General features: G+C 42.6%; 1 protein-coding gene across 15 annotated transcripts; it reads left to right on the top strand.

The window, feature by feature from the left end:
- Positions 1-178: 178 nt before the first annotated feature.
- On the top strand, positions 179-14511 carry LOC107274480 (zinc finger protein 271). 15 transcript variants are annotated; one of them, XM_015753669.2, is made up of 13 exons: positions 252-784; positions 1543-1648; positions 1885-1987; positions 2591-2702; positions 2780-2983; positions 3498-3979; positions 4056-4197; positions 4339-4671; positions 4783-5027; positions 5146-5411; positions 8134-8355; positions 10088-10473; positions 10759-14511. In XM_015753669.2, exons 5-13 carry the CDS (start codon positions 2873-2875, stop codon positions 11230-11232), a joined length of 2661 nt encoding a protein of 886 aa, XP_015609155.1. In that variant the 5' UTR covers positions 252-784; positions 1543-1648; positions 1885-1987; positions 2591-2702; positions 2780-2872; the 3' UTR covers positions 11233-14511. The 15 variants fall into 15 exon arrangements, with proteins under 15 accessions (XP_024947491.1, XP_024947495.1, XP_015609150.1 ...); XM_025091723.1 differs by lacking the exon at positions 1885-1987 and having other exon boundaries at positions 179-784; positions 2591-2983; positions 8134-8271; positions 10088-10171; positions 10256-10473; XM_015753664.2 differs by lacking the exon at positions 1885-1987 and having other exon boundaries at positions 189-784; positions 2591-2983; positions 10088-10171; positions 10256-10473.
- The last annotated feature ends 498 nt before the right edge of the window (positions 14512-15009 follow it).

Here is a 15009-nt window from a genome sequence, read left to right as displayed (position 1 = left end):
TCCAAACTCTTTAGCATATTAATATATTTTTTTTGAACTTATCCATACGTTCTAAAAAAATCCGCATTAAGTGATGTCGCAGAGAAAAGTGCAAGACACACCCGCAGAATCTTCGTAGATATTGGTTTCTACCAACGGAAACACGACTAGCGACATTCCATTGCGATTCGAGCTTGGCGAAGCGCAGAGAACAGGAAACGTGCGACATGCGCGCTCAACCGGAAGGTGCGCGCGCATACTGGCGTATAAGAGATAGCGCACTTCAGATATTTTGCAAGAAAATAACTGACGTATACGTCTGGCTGTTGCGTTAAGACGCTTCAAAATAAAAATCTCGTCGATAGAAGCGATTTAGCAACTGTTGTAGGGTTACGTGGAGCAACTGTCCAGGTTCTCGACAGACGGTGCTGGAGGCGCCCATGTTCGTGCGGGGTGGCCGAGGGACGCCATGACAGTCGTCGTATTTTCTGTAAACCGCGAGCGCGTACGATCTTGCAGTGAGTTTTTGGAAAATAGTGGCGCGCCCCGACGTCCCCGGGGGCTTTGGACGGGTGCTAGTTGTCCCGGTCGAGCTGCTGGTTGCTTTGGTGATATAGTGGAGGAGTGTGGCAAGGGTGCGTGGCCATTATCCTGGGATTTGCTTGTGGGTACTCGTGGCGAGGTGAGGCGTCAAGAGGCACCAAGAGGCGTCCCCCCTTGCGTCGGGACGCGCGTCCCCGTGCCTGAGACAGTCGTACGGCTTAGGAAACGAGATGCGAGAACCGCCGACGGCACCGTGCACCACGTGAGTTCCGTTCCCCTAGGCTCCTCTTCTTTAGCCTGAGTATTAGCCTTAATTAGAAATCTCCTTGTCCTGATACTCCGAACGCACCTCCATCTTGTCTTGGCCCCTTGTCCCCGTTCTACGCTCTGTGGTAATTGACGCGTCATGTGCCGACTACGAGACCAGAAGGTGGTGCCCGATTACTCGACGCGGACCTCGAGGATACGGGTATCACGCCCAGTCGAGTAAATTTTCATTAACGTTGCCATCCGGATCATAGTCTGTTACTTGACCCTCAGTTGGGTCTATCTTATATGGAGAATTTCGGATATGGCCTTTGTCGAGTACGGGTCATGGTATTCGATGACTCACCTTCTCATGTTTTTCTTATGGAATATTCATTGAGTGTTTTAAGGTTAATGAAAGTTTAGTTATATGTCATTATTTTTACTCTTGATTCAGGTTTTTCCATGATTTTTTTTTTCCATTGTCTGGACGAATAACCTTTCAGCGCAGTCTACACGTGATCAGTTGTCCTTATTTTTCATTCTTGTAGCGATAACTGGATGCAGGTTTTGAGGTTAATAGGAATTGAATTACTTGTCAAATTTTTGGAGTTGGAGAATTTTATTTGATTGCATTTTTTTAACGTTTCATGATATGTTGAATCTTGATTCTTATCCCCTCTTGCATCCACGTCCGCTGAATATATGGCGCAATCATGCCACTGACTTTTTTAATGTAACATTAAAACAATGTTTTACTTCTGTATTTTGCAGGATGATAAATGAGGCCCATCAGAAGAGTTTAAATAATTGTCTTTATTGATCAAAGATGAATAGTGAGCAGCATGCATTGCCAGCGACTACGCAGGCTCAGCAAGAGGTGAGAAATTATTATTTGTTCTTGGGCTATTTGCCAAACTACAAATGCGCAATGATTTATAGAGTCACTATGAAAGGGTACGCGAAAGGGATTTTTTTTCATAGTAAACAGAATATTATGTTTTGTCATTTGGACCATCAGCTTTGTTCTTGAAATGTACTTTCGTTTTTTAGATCAATTTTTTAATTGTGCTCTAAGTTCCCTATTTTTATTAGTCTCTTTTCGTTTTCCTTCAGATCCCATTTCGAACAGGATTCAATACAAATGTAATTCGCCAAGAACGAATGTTTGGGTCAACTGCCTGTTTGTGAACTATTTTTATTTCTGTGAGGCTGGACGGTAAGAAAAGAAGCTTCTTCAAAGTACTCGAATCCCTCTCTATGACTTTCTATCTTTCTTTGCCTCTCGTGTTTCTCTCTATTACTGTAATTCCTGGGCATTAGTCATCTTTCATTATTGCTCTGTAACCCATAGTATCTCATAACTATTATACATAGCAACTTTGCTTAGTAACCGCTTGTATATAGATAATGCAGTAGATTCTCATTGTTAATTGTATCCTTTGACATATTTATAACCGGTAGTAGAAGATATTGTAAAGTAATAATTAGTAAGGATCGAAACCTTATGTACTCTAAAAATGAACAATTTCAAATTGACATTGACATACATGATCGAAGAATAAGGATTCACTTACGTTCTGGGAGAATTAGATTCGAGACAGTCCCATATATATTCAATGATGAGAATTATAAATATTCAAAGAAGCAATTTTGAAAATATCCCAGCCTTCCTGTATATTTGAACTCCACGTACTTAGTATACATCTCAATGAGCACAAAGGTCCTACCTGGCGCATTTGTCGATTGGAAAAGCGAGCCTATTGCATGTTAGTCGCATGCCCTGTCGATGTCGTACAAATGTCTGAATGTGTACCGGTAGGAAGTAAACTCGGGTCAAAGTGGTCGTCCTTCGTACCCAGGTGGTTCGACTAGTTCAAGCAGTCACAACAATGTAGGGAGCACCCGGAATTCCTCTGAGGAGCAGCGCGTAGGTACAGCAGTAGCGTTAGCCTCCTCGGTAGCTAAATATTGGCTCTTCACCAATCTGTTTCCTGGGCCGCTACCCCAGGTCTCGGTCTACCACCATAACCACCAGATCTCCTCAAGTAGGAGTGGTGGTGGTGTTGAGGCATCTCCAAAAGAGTCTTCGTTTAACCAGGAAATGGCGTTGACCTCGAATTCGCATCATCAGTCGACGACTTCGCATCATCATCATCAACAAGCTTCGATTAGCGGCGTCGGTCATCACGGCTCTCTGCAGTCCAATCAGCAGGTTTGTTTCCATGTAGATGCACGACCAGTTGTAGCACAGTTACGCTTTGCGCCCTGGAAGACTTTTATACTTGGTCGTACAGCAAGGAGATCCGGTGTTATACACCAAGGAGTGCAGAATGAGTCCCAACGCTGTCTAAATGACACTCAATATCATCTAGTGATGACACGGAGTTGAAGATTCATCTTTGATTTTCTATTTCCCCTCGACATTCATTGTAGCATTATCGTGCCTTGCTTTAGATAGTAATTTTTTGACAGTACTTTCTTTGTTATGCTTGCTCTTTATCTTCCTTTTCTTTACTTCCATACTGATTAATCTCAGTTTGTTTCTTTAGTTGTAAAGTAAATATTACAATTATTTAAGATGCTTCAGACTTAATCCATAGCTCACTTTAATATTCTTGAACAGTAGCACTCTACAGTGATATAAGTATTACCTAAATGGCTAGGACTTGTAATTTTTTTATAATAAGAATGGTATATAAAGAATATGTTGCTAATCTTCTTCGCAGATTCCAGGCTCTCTTCCTGGCCTTAGCCTAGACGGGACGCACATTCCCGCAAGTGTCAGTCACTTGCAGGCGGCGCATGCTCAAATGCAGCAGCAGATGCAGTCGCAACAGCAACAGCAGCAGCAGCTGCACCAGCAGCCGCAGCAACAGTCTCATCATCAGATGCAGCAGAGTCATCAGAACGCACAGAACAGTGGACCAAGCTCGCAGAGTCAGAACTCACAACGGGATGATAATAAAGTAAAGGACGAGGGTGGTAGTTGCACTACAGAACGGTGCAGCGATAATCAAGTCCATTGTCAGGTCCAGTGTGATCTTCAGCTACAGCCGCCACAGGATCTTCAGCAGAGTCTCATGCAGCAACAGCAGCAGCAACAAATTGGCGTCAACATTAGCGGCAGTTCCACTGCGGAAAGCGGAAGTCAGAACAATTCAGAGAAGCCCGAGAAGGAGAAGGAAATGCGTCAGCTGAACATGGCACAGTATGTTTCTTAAATTAAAAAAAAAATCATGAGACTTTGGCCAGTGTCTCCACTGGATATATTTTCTTACTTGCAGGTTTCAACTTCCTGACCTTAAACCTGGTGGTCATATGATGGACGTTAGAACAGCCGACGGCTCGGTCGTTAAAATAAGTGCCGGAAACGAACAAGATCTAGCAAAGACTCTTGGCGTAGAGATGGTACAAAATATGTACAAGGTGAGAGGCCTCCTTATAAATGATGACAACGACCATTGAGAAATCTTTCTAGCGGCTAGGATCGTAAACGAAAAAAAAAAAAAAAAAAAAAAAAAAAAAAAAAAAAAAAAAAAAAAAAAAAAAACGCGCTTCTGTCATCAGGTAAATGTCGAGGATATCAATCAACTGTTGGCGTACCACGAGGTCTTCGGAAAGCTGCAAAGTGAGATAGCAGCTGGCACCACTCTCGTAGGTGGTACCGTACCGACGCAAACTGTCACCACCATACAGAATGGAACACCGATAGTACAGCAAGTTCAACTTAACAAGTTTGACATAAAGACAAGCGACGGCGAGGCCACGCCCGGACCAAGTGCCTCGCCCGTATCCGTTGGTAGCCATGCCTGCGAGGTCTGCGGCAAGATCTTCCAGTTTCGCTATCAGCTTATCGTGCATCGCAGATATCATACTGAAAGGAAGCCATTCACGTGCCAGGTAAATGAACGTTTCTCGAGTCCAGGTCCACCGTTACTATAAGTATCATTATCGCGCTCGGCATTACTTCCCTCTGATATACTTCTATTTTTGTTATTCATTTACTTACAGGTCTGCGGAAAGGCATTCACCAATGCCAACGATCTAACTCGTCATGGTAAATGTCACCTGGGTGGATCCATGTTCACCTGTTCAGTCTGCTTCCACGTCTTCGCTAACGCGCCGTCCTTGGAGCGCCATATGAAGCGTCACGCTACCGACAAGCCCTACAATTGTACAGTGTGCGGAAAAAGTTTCGCTAGGAAGGAACATCTAGACAACCATACTCGCTGTCACACCGGCGAAACACCTTACAGGTGCGTTCACAATGTTTTGAAGTTAAATGATTCGCTTACGTAAGATGCACTTGTATGCCTGTAGCTTTCAGCTTACCGTGTCCACCATGAATCTTTAAACTTTTTTCTTACTCCTCAGGTGTCAGTATTGCGCCAAAACTTTCACACGCAAGGAGCACATGGTGAACCATGTTCGCAAGCATACTGGCGAGACTCCGCATCGCTGCGACATATGCAAGAAGAGCTTCACTCGCAAGGAACACTTCATGAATCATGTCATGTGGCACACTGGCGAGACTCCGCATCATTGCCAGGTCTGCGGGAAAAAATACACGCGCAAGGAGCACCTTGCCAATCATATGCGTTCCCATACCAACGACACGCCGTTCCGATGCGAGATTTGTGGTAAGTAACTGCGGTCTCATACGAGTTTTTTGAATATGTCGTTACGGTTATTTTACTGTAACTTAAATTTCACCTTCTTTTACATTCCATTAAGTTCTACAGGGAGGGGTACATTAGAAAAAGTTTGCCTGACTGAGTATCATTATACGTACATTAGGCGTGTCTGGTTTTTTCCTTCTTAATTGACGTTTTTTTGTTTATCTATTCGACCAGACTGCAACGTGGTGCATGACTGATTGACGGTGCCTTAACGAAGGGATTGTTGAGAATACTTTGGTATATTTAGTTGTCTATTTTCTAGGCATTATTAATTTGTGGATCAATTTTTTCAGTATTTAGGTAATGCTAATCTAAGTTGCGCATGATAACTCTGTAGCTTAGCCAACGGAACTCATCCGAACAAGTCGCCGTCGGCTTTGAAAACTCGTCGTGTTTACATTGAATGTCTCCACGTTGTGTAATAGGATTTACACGGCTGCTGCGCGCTATAGAGATCCAAGTTTACACAACGCGCCAGAGACACAGAACAGCGGATGGGGCGATTCCAAAATGGAGAACGATAATTCGAATCGATCGCATTGAAAAAAAAAAAAAAGTTAAAAAGGGATCAAAGAGTCATGCATTAAAAAAAAAAATTCGAATCACGTTTCAAAAACATGTTGCATGTTACATATTTTGAGGATAATCAATTTTGAACCAAAGTTATGTCCAAACGAAATAATTTTCAAGGTAAGTACCGACGCATGATAATAAACACGGAAAACGTGACCTGCAATGTTACAATATTAAAAAATAGCAAATTGTCGAGCGTAAAAAAAGGCGTTTAATTAGAAAGAAAAAAAAAATCGAGAGCAGCATTACAGTGCCTCCGCCCTTATGCCAGCGTCGCAGTCTTCGCTTCGGAGTTATCACAAACACACCTTAAACGCTAGTAGCAGCAGCGTAATACCGGAGTAGTAGTAGCAGCAGGTATCGATGGTGGTGGCGGTGGTAGTAGTAGTAGTAGCAGCAGCAGCAGCAGCAGGAGCAGCAGCGGGGAAATAAAATTCGCGAGAATTGATCGCGCATCGCATCAACCCCCCAGTCGCGCGGGTCGCGCGCATTCCTTTACAAAGCTCCCCTCTAACCTTAGAATTGGTGTCTTTAGCCTCGGGGTCGGTACTCCGGCGTTCGCGTTTCGCGTTTTCTACAGTGCGCCGGGCAGCGACGCGTCTTCGCTCATTGTTTTCATCGTTTCCACGTACTACGCGTACGCGAACCCTCAAGAATTATCGGGACCCGCTTACGTGCGGAAATTGTGATGGCATGACTTGCTATTTCGTAAATCTCAGCGGTGCGTATTATTTATCTTTGAATTCTCGTTCCTGAACATACAAGATACATAGACGAGCACGAGCTAAACAGAGACTGCAAGACAGACACGTAACGCAGTGAGAGTGGCATCGATTTCCGGTCGTCTGGAACCGCGGGTCGTTCACTTCCTGTCGTGCGTCACTCACGCGTTTACCTTTGCACGCAATTCGATCATTTCCTTCGTCTCGAGTGACATTTAAAAAAATTTTTTTTACTGATAGGAAATTTTTTTTTTCGACTTGGGTGGATCAAATTTTTTTTTTTTGTAATTCCTATCTTTTTTCTCCCTTTTCGTATCGAGCCCGTGACGTGGATCTACGTTCGAACACCAATGACACTTTGGAATATTATTACACCAGGGAATTTACATTCCCGAAAAATTGTCGCGCCAATCGATCCGCGACTCCGTTTACTTTCTCTCTTGTTCCATTCCCACCTTTCGTTTGGTCATGCTGATTCGAATTAACCGCGCTTCGGACGCCAATGGCCGTAAAGCCACCTGGGAAAATACGTTCTCGTGGCTCCTTTTAGGTTTCGTATCGCGACTCCCGTTGTCTCGTTACGCTTTGTGACCGCGCCAAGTCGCCTCACGCACCCAAGATACCACGCCGGCCGATAAGGAACATTTAATCAGTAGGTTTCCATTGTGCAGGATATAATGGGCGGTCTGATAAGGAATTATCGATTTTACATTCGTCTCACGTACCTATTCCTGGGAATTAAATCGCGAGACTCGCCACGAGCGAACCGGCCAACGACTCTGTCTCTGTTGTTCTCGCGGTATCGATTTATTGAAATTACCGAATTACATTCACCGGCCACGTTAACTCTCTTTCGCGTCTTCCTCGTCTCTCCCGATAATCAAAGGGACGGCTGCTTTGAGCAGCTAAACTTTTCTTTCGTCCACAATCAACACTTCCGGTCGTCTGATAATCTTCGTCCCCTCCCTCATCATTGATGTCCTACGGTCTCACGTACACGGCTCGTTTAACGAAACCTAATGCATAAGCATTCCCAAAACGTTTAACCTTTGCTCTTCCGTCTCTTGCATTTAAAGGCCAATGAAATAATTTTCTTTTTTTTTTCATATACAGAGTTTCCGACACCGTAACACGATTTAAGACAATTCGATGTGAAAATCTTGTATACGAAATTTCAGATCATCCAAATTCACTTGGATAGTTCTAACTTGCAGGCTCAAAACATTTGACAGATGCATATATGCATGTATATATATATATATTGTGACAGCAAAGAGACTTTGGAATCGTCCCATTGGATTTAAAGAGGGGAATGTATGTTGGATCCAGGTGACACTACATAATATTTATATGCTTCCGTTTGCTTTTGTTTCTCAATGCTAATACAGGTAAGTCGTTCACGAGGAAGGAGCACTTCACGAACCACATAATGTGGCACACGGGCGAGACGCCGCACCGCTGTGATTTCTGCTCGAAGACGTTCACGCGAAAGGAGCATCTACTGAACCACGTTCGCCAGCACACGGGTGAGTCTCCACACCGATGCGGCTTCTGCTCCAAATCGTTCACCAGAAAGGAACACCTTGTTAACCACATCCGCCAACACACAGGTGAGAGCGGTTGGCAGATGTTCATCTCACGGGCAACCGATCGTAACTTTCGTCTCTAACAGTAGCTCACGTTTGGGATTAGCATATCGAGGAGGAAGAATAATAATCATGATTAATAACAAAATATATATATATATATATATATATATATATATTTCAAAGTAATAAAAATTATAATCGGTCAGGGATCGCGTCGGGGCCAAAAGGTGTGACCCTTTGTTTTTGCTTCTCCAATCCGGCCGATCGTCGATCTCTCGTAGCTGTCATTTTCTGCTTCCCATTATATCATCTCTGGTCGTGCTTATCACGACCTACGCTTACTTCATCCTGTCATGCTGATCATTGAGTATGGCTTTTGTATAACGTTAACGGGATAACGTGAAAGTTGCACTGTTTTAATCGGGTAAGAAAAAAAAACATTTTTTGCCACTGCCCGTAGATCATTTCATTTTGTTTATTTGATATATTTGACATTTCACGCTGTCATCGTCGACGTGTCATTGGTTATGCCTGATACGCCGCTCTCATAATTCTTTTTTTATATTATCGTTTAATTTTTTTTGTTTTCTCGAAATACGTTGGAAGGATCGGCTATGGATCTTTTCTTTTTTTTTGAGTTTTACTACAATCATTCCTTCCACTGGTTATGGTCTGGTCCCTTGCTTCGTTCTTATCTGTCAGTCACACTTGTTAGGCGATGCTCCGACTCCCTGCCCGATAAGCGACTCTTAACTCGGCTCGAAGCAAACGAGATAAAGAAAACATGAATGATTCTAATGTACAGGGTGTCCCGAGTCTCGCTTTGTATTTCGCTGTACAGCTAATGAGATATCGATGGAATGTGAAAGTTGAAATTGTTGATTTTCTCTCTTCTTTTTTTTTTTTTTAACGCGTTATCTATCGTCACTTACAGACTTCCTGTACAGAATTTTTCTTTCTTCGAAATCATACGAGATATTAATTGTGATTGCGAGGAATCGGTCGAAAAGAGTTTTTGGTCGTCTTTTTTTTAATTATTATTTTTTTTTTTTTGTAAATTTCTATCTCTTTCGTTCGCGCTACGTCAGATTCAGACTTGTATTCGATGATCTCTCGTTACTGCACAAGCTGACTTTCCTCGGACGTAACGCATGGACGTGCCGATACCGACGAATGGATCCTTTTCAACTGTTCCTAATCACTTACCGTTTGGTCGAGATTCTGATATCTCTGTAATCGAAGGAAAAAAAAAAAAGACAAAAAAGAAAAAAGAATGTCATGCCGGAACCTCAACCAATCAGTACACCAATAAGAAATGTAGATCACAAAGATCATCATTATGATAATAATTTTGTATATAATTTTTCTTTCACAACGTATTATCCTGTTATTCAGAATGCGAGCTTGAAAATTGTGTAATGATGAACTTGAATAATTCCTCTTGAGCTTCCGTAGGAGTTTACGAGGAACCGTTTCTTATCCACTGTAGAATCCTTCGCGAGGATTGTGGTATCCGGCTGGCAAAAAAAAAACGTGTAAGCGAGTAGGATCGAGTAACAAGTGTCTACGAGGGGATTCCCCGTACGAGCTGGCATTCGGGGAATCCCCGTGGACACTTGATCTTTTAAGGATTGGACATTCGCCGCTCGTGGTACTTCCGTGCGTTATGTCGGGCAAAACTCGCCTTGTGCAGGATAAGTCCATGTCTGAATGACGAGTTAAGGTTTTGAAAAAATCGTTATGAAATACACAGGGGAGACGCCCTTCCGCTGTCAATACTGTCCGAAAGCGTTTACGCGAAAGGACCATCTGGTGAACCACGTCAGGCAGCACACGGGTGAGTCACCGCACAAGTGCCAGTATTGCACCAAATCGTTCACGCGGAAGGAACATTTGACCAATCACGTGCGTCAACATACAGGCGAGTCGCCACACCGATGCCACTTCTGCTCCAAGTCATTTACACGTAAGGAGCACTTGACGAATCACGTCAGAATCCACACCGGTGAATCGCCACATAGGTGTGAATTCTGTCAGAGGACGTTCACTCGGAAAGAACACCTCAATAATCATCTCCGTCAACATACCGGAGATTCGTCGCATTGTTGCAACGTGTGCTCGAAGCCGTTCACGAGAAAGGTACGTTGGCACTCCTGACGCGAGATACTCTTTTTCCTTTTTTTTTTTTTTTAAGGGTCAATGTTATTCTATTATGATGATTGGAGAAAATTTCGTACAAAATTTGATGACAGATCGTCGAGGGTCATGAATTTTTTTTTTTTTTTTCAAGAAATAAGGTAGCTTCGCACGAGGACACTTTATTCTTATTATTGGTTCACTTTGCCGTTTTGGATGTCGACCAGGAGTCATAAATGAGGACGCGATCCTTTCGCTTAGTCTGACTTTTCTTACTTTCTTTTGTAGGAACATCTCGTGAACCACATGCGATGTCACACTGGCGAACGTCCGTTTGTCTGCACCGAGTGCGGCAAGAGTTTCCCGCTCAAGGGAAATCTCCTATTCCACATGCGCTCCCACAACAAGGGAAGCAACGCGGAGAGACCGTTCCGCTGTGACCTTTGTCCCAAAGACTTCATGTGCAAGGGCCACCTGGTCTCGCACAGAAGATCCCACTCGGACGAGCGACCGCACAGCTGTCCGGACTGTGGCAAGACCTTCGTCGAGAAGGGCAACATGCTGAGACATCTGCGAAAGCACGCCGTCGAAGGACCGCCTACGCAGGTCAGCACGCCCTCGGCAATTCCTCAACCGGTTCTGCCGATTCCCGCTGCCGCGGTACTGGTTGGTCATCCTCTGGCTGCTCCGCAACCGCCTCCAGTTGTTCCTCAGCATACCGTCGTGGTTCCAACACCTCCTGGTGTCCTCACGTCGTACTAAACGGATGAGACGAAGAAGAAAAAAAGAACCAGTGCATATCGTGCAGGTTCGTGTCACAATTGCACAAGACGCCAATTGTCCCGGTTCCGAAGAGCCCGCCCTTGTCTGCGATTATAAGTAATTAGTGAAACGGTTGAGTGATCAATATGTAAAGTATGTGATACCCCAAGTGAGATGTCCAGATCCTCGTAAGATGCAATTCAACGGACGTCGCTCATTGAACACTCGAATTCTGACGATTTAACTGTAATGCACGACTACGATGGATTACCGACTTATGGACGCTCTAGAGAACCGCCCACGTGATATTTATTATTGTATCATCGTCGGCGGGGGTTTATTATTTTTTTTTTTTTAACGATCGATACACCAGACTCGAGATCTTCTCTCATGGATTATCGACTTCGTACCGTTACTGTAAAATGGCCCAGTTGATGTGGACCTCAGCCGAGAAAACTTCAGCTGAAAACTGGACTTGGCTCTTTCATCGATGATCGTTCAGTCTAGTCTTAGATGGACTAGACTCAAGTCTTATTCACAGTGGTACGCACAACTCAACTGACCACGCCCTTTGCATTTTTCTTGTACAGTTGCGATAATGAAAAATCTTTATCGTCTCATCGAGGGTACAGTACGTAACCATAACAGAGTCTAGCCAATGGGATTTCAGCTGTCGATTTTTTCATTTTTTTTTTATGGTCCATGGCAGACCTCGTCATTGTGCAGCTATTCACGAGTACCATCCGTTTCACTCGGATGCTGTACGGGCACTACGTGCACACGAACCGGATACTACGTACAGTGAGTTATCTCGCATCGACTGTACATACTAGCTTATAGGAAGTACGCGTTAAGCATTATTTTTTTTCTTTTCTTTTTTTCCGTTCCTTTCCTATGAAGGTAGGTGGAGGAGAGACGAGTGAATAAAAGTGTATCACTTTTATTAGTTTTGCAATGCTCGGTCGGTGGGCTTACGTGGGGTTAGTGTTTAATGGTGGAACGGAAGGGAAAGCAAAAAAAGATTTTAAACAAGGGATAAGACAAGAATGAGGTTTTACAAAATTAATTTCCACGGTACGCACGAACGACGTTACACTAAAAGCGGCAGGATGCAAACCAACATATATAAAAAATATTTTATATTTTCTAATCGGCGCGTAGATTAAATCTATACATACATAAATATATATATATTTAATGCTATAAATATAGACATATAGTTTGTCGATAACGCAAACGGGAGAATGACGTAGATATTTGTTTTGTGTTCTACGACTATACAGACTCGATTTAGGAACGTCACACCATCCATCCACGTTTCCTCACGAGGTGTAGATACTTAGGTAGCAATTTGCCAGGTTTAATTGGTAGTGATTACTCTCGAGTTTATATTTTCCTCTCTATCTCCCATCTCTTTGTCTCTCGTTGCATTAAGTCTCTTAGGTACTACATCCGAGTGCAATATGAATCCGCTGCGTTCGCTTGTAATACGAGAGTGGAAAAAGCAAGGAAAAAAAATAATACAAGAATGAAGGAAAATAACAAAAAAAAAAACACGATATAATCACACGGCAATCGGCGTTGAGTGAATCGTCGCGCGGAAAAATTCAATTTCACGTCAGAACGTGACTCTTTATCATTATTTATCCTTCGTTCTGCCAGTACACAGAGAACGTATCTTTCTTTCTTCCCGTGAGTTGCGCGCCGTTATGATTGAAAATTTGAATTTTTGTCACGACGACGTCACTCACCAATTCCACGCAAATCCAGGTTATCTCCTAGCGTTTCGAAACAGAACTACGACTCCGCACTACGGCACTAGACTAATCCTGTAATAAGGCCATTGTATTTCGTATTTAGACTATAAGGCAAACGGATGCGTATGTGCTGCGGTATGACGATGCGAGCTCACGAATTCCGTTCGTTGTCGGATTATTATTTTTTCTTTGTTTTATACTTACTACAATAATTTTGGTTCATACAGATTAAATTAGAGTAACGCGAAGACGATCTGTTCACGTTGCTTGGCTTATTTTTGCTGGATACTAGATCTGTTTCGCTCTTTATATAAATCTATAATATAATAATATTTTATGCGCGTTTCTCTCTCTCTCTCTCTTTGTCATTTGTTACGCTGCTGCTCGAACGGTAATCGAAGGGCTTCGTCTTGCCATCCGTATCTGTAACATAATTATTGTATTATATAATTAAGTATGAATTTGGATAATGGTGAATACCGGATGTGGGTAACGATTTTATTACGCGCGTAGCACACGACGTCAGATTGAAGTTTTTAAGCGTTGGATTTATCATGGTCTTCGCCTAATCCCCTCCTCACCCCCTTCCCTCCTCCCATGGACCTTGTCTCGCAGAATAATCCGCATACTCCCTATCCAGGATGTAATCATCCTTATCATAATCCTTATCCAAAAATCTCCAATCCAATTGCTGAATCGCGTTACCAATGTGCCCTGAACCCTCTCCTCCTCACCAACACAATCCTAATCGCCACGTAGAGTTTTAGAATTCGTATATTATATTATGATGAATATCAATTAAATATATTCAAGCAGCTTAGACATCGCGTACTATTCGAAGTGATGATGATTTATTGATTAGACGAATAAATGACGATTTACATGAAAACGAGTTGCGAGGTACACGGTGGTAAATGTCTTAGAGGAATGCGAAAATGCACAGAACACTGTGCGATTAATTGGAAAGGCGGAAGTACCTATAATATTTACATATAGAGCATAGACCTTTATTATATATATATATATATTCTCTGAGGACATTACATGAAAACACATATGTAAAACACGGACACTAATGCGGACATGTATAACACGAGTGACTTGATACGACATGATTGATTGCAATTAATTAATTGATAGAGGAAAAAGATTATACATTGTGACGTCTGTCATATTCGGGATAAGCATTATATATGTATAATATATACATATATAGCTTGCGATTATATACATTATGTATATATACCGTAAATATTGTACGAAATACCTGTCGTAAATGCGACTTACGGCGCGATTCTGCGCATCGGACTGACTGATGCTGCGCGCGCATCCGGTCTTATTACCTGCGTGGGATGGCGCTTCCTGCCGCGCTTATCGGTCGTCTAAGGATGGGAAATAATAAGGAGAAAAAAAAAATTATGTAGCGAGGAGTGAATAGTAGAGGATAGTGTTTATATGGATCATTATATTATATTATTATTGTATTATTAATAATATTATTATTATCTTACGTTATGACGAAGTTAAGATTAAGAGTTTGTTTATGCTTTTAAAAGAAAGAGGGGTTCAGTTTCACGTGCGGTAATCCTTAATCGGTTGAACGAGGAAGACAAAAGTTGTACACGGCAAGGAAACAAATCAAACTTGCTTAAGCGATTTTGTTTTTTTCTCTTTTTATTTTTTTTTCGTCGTTCAACGCTACTCGCTGTCACTGGGTGTTCGGTCGTTCGATTTGATTTTGTTTCCCCTCTGGAAAGGCAGTTTTTTTGTATTATTTATAAATAATATCGTGACTTTGCTAGAGGGAGGCAACGATGATAGTGAAAGTAAGACAGAGGTGTAATAATCGTCTTGTAATCAGCGCCGCCGTCACACGCTTTTTGATTCCTCGGGCGCACGCACAGGCTACGGAAATTGAATCGAAACGTCCTATATGCACGTTAGGGTCTGAGCGCTTTTAACGTTTGTCATTATTCTTTCTTTTTTTTTTTATTTAGTCCTCGTTTCTTTTTGTTCGCCT

This window comes from Cephus cinctus, unplaced genomic scaffold (genome assembly GCF_000341935.2).
Source record: "Cephus cinctus unplaced genomic scaffold, Ccin1 Ccin1_scaffold3178, whole genome shotgun sequence".
Taxonomy (NCBI): domain Eukaryota; kingdom Metazoa; phylum Arthropoda; class Insecta; order Hymenoptera; family Cephidae; genus Cephus; species Cephus cinctus.
Note: the sequence above shows the minus strand (reverse complement) of the source record. Positions and strands in the feature narration are given on the sequence as shown.

Bases quoted from the DNA above. Each gene is read 5' to 3' on its own strand.
- LOC107274480 (XM_015753660.2), top strand. From the start codon at position 1,598: ATGAATAGTGAGCAGCATGCATTGCCAGCGACTACGCAGGCTCAGCAA. The intron at 4,198-4,338 runs GTGAGAGGCCTC...TTCTGTCATCAG, and splicing joins TGGTACAAAATATGTACAAG to GTAAATGTCGAGGATATCAA. The intron at 10,474-10,758 runs GTACGTTGGCAC...TTTCTTTTGTAG, and splicing joins CGAAGCCGTTCACGAGAAAG to GAACATCTCGTGAACCACAT.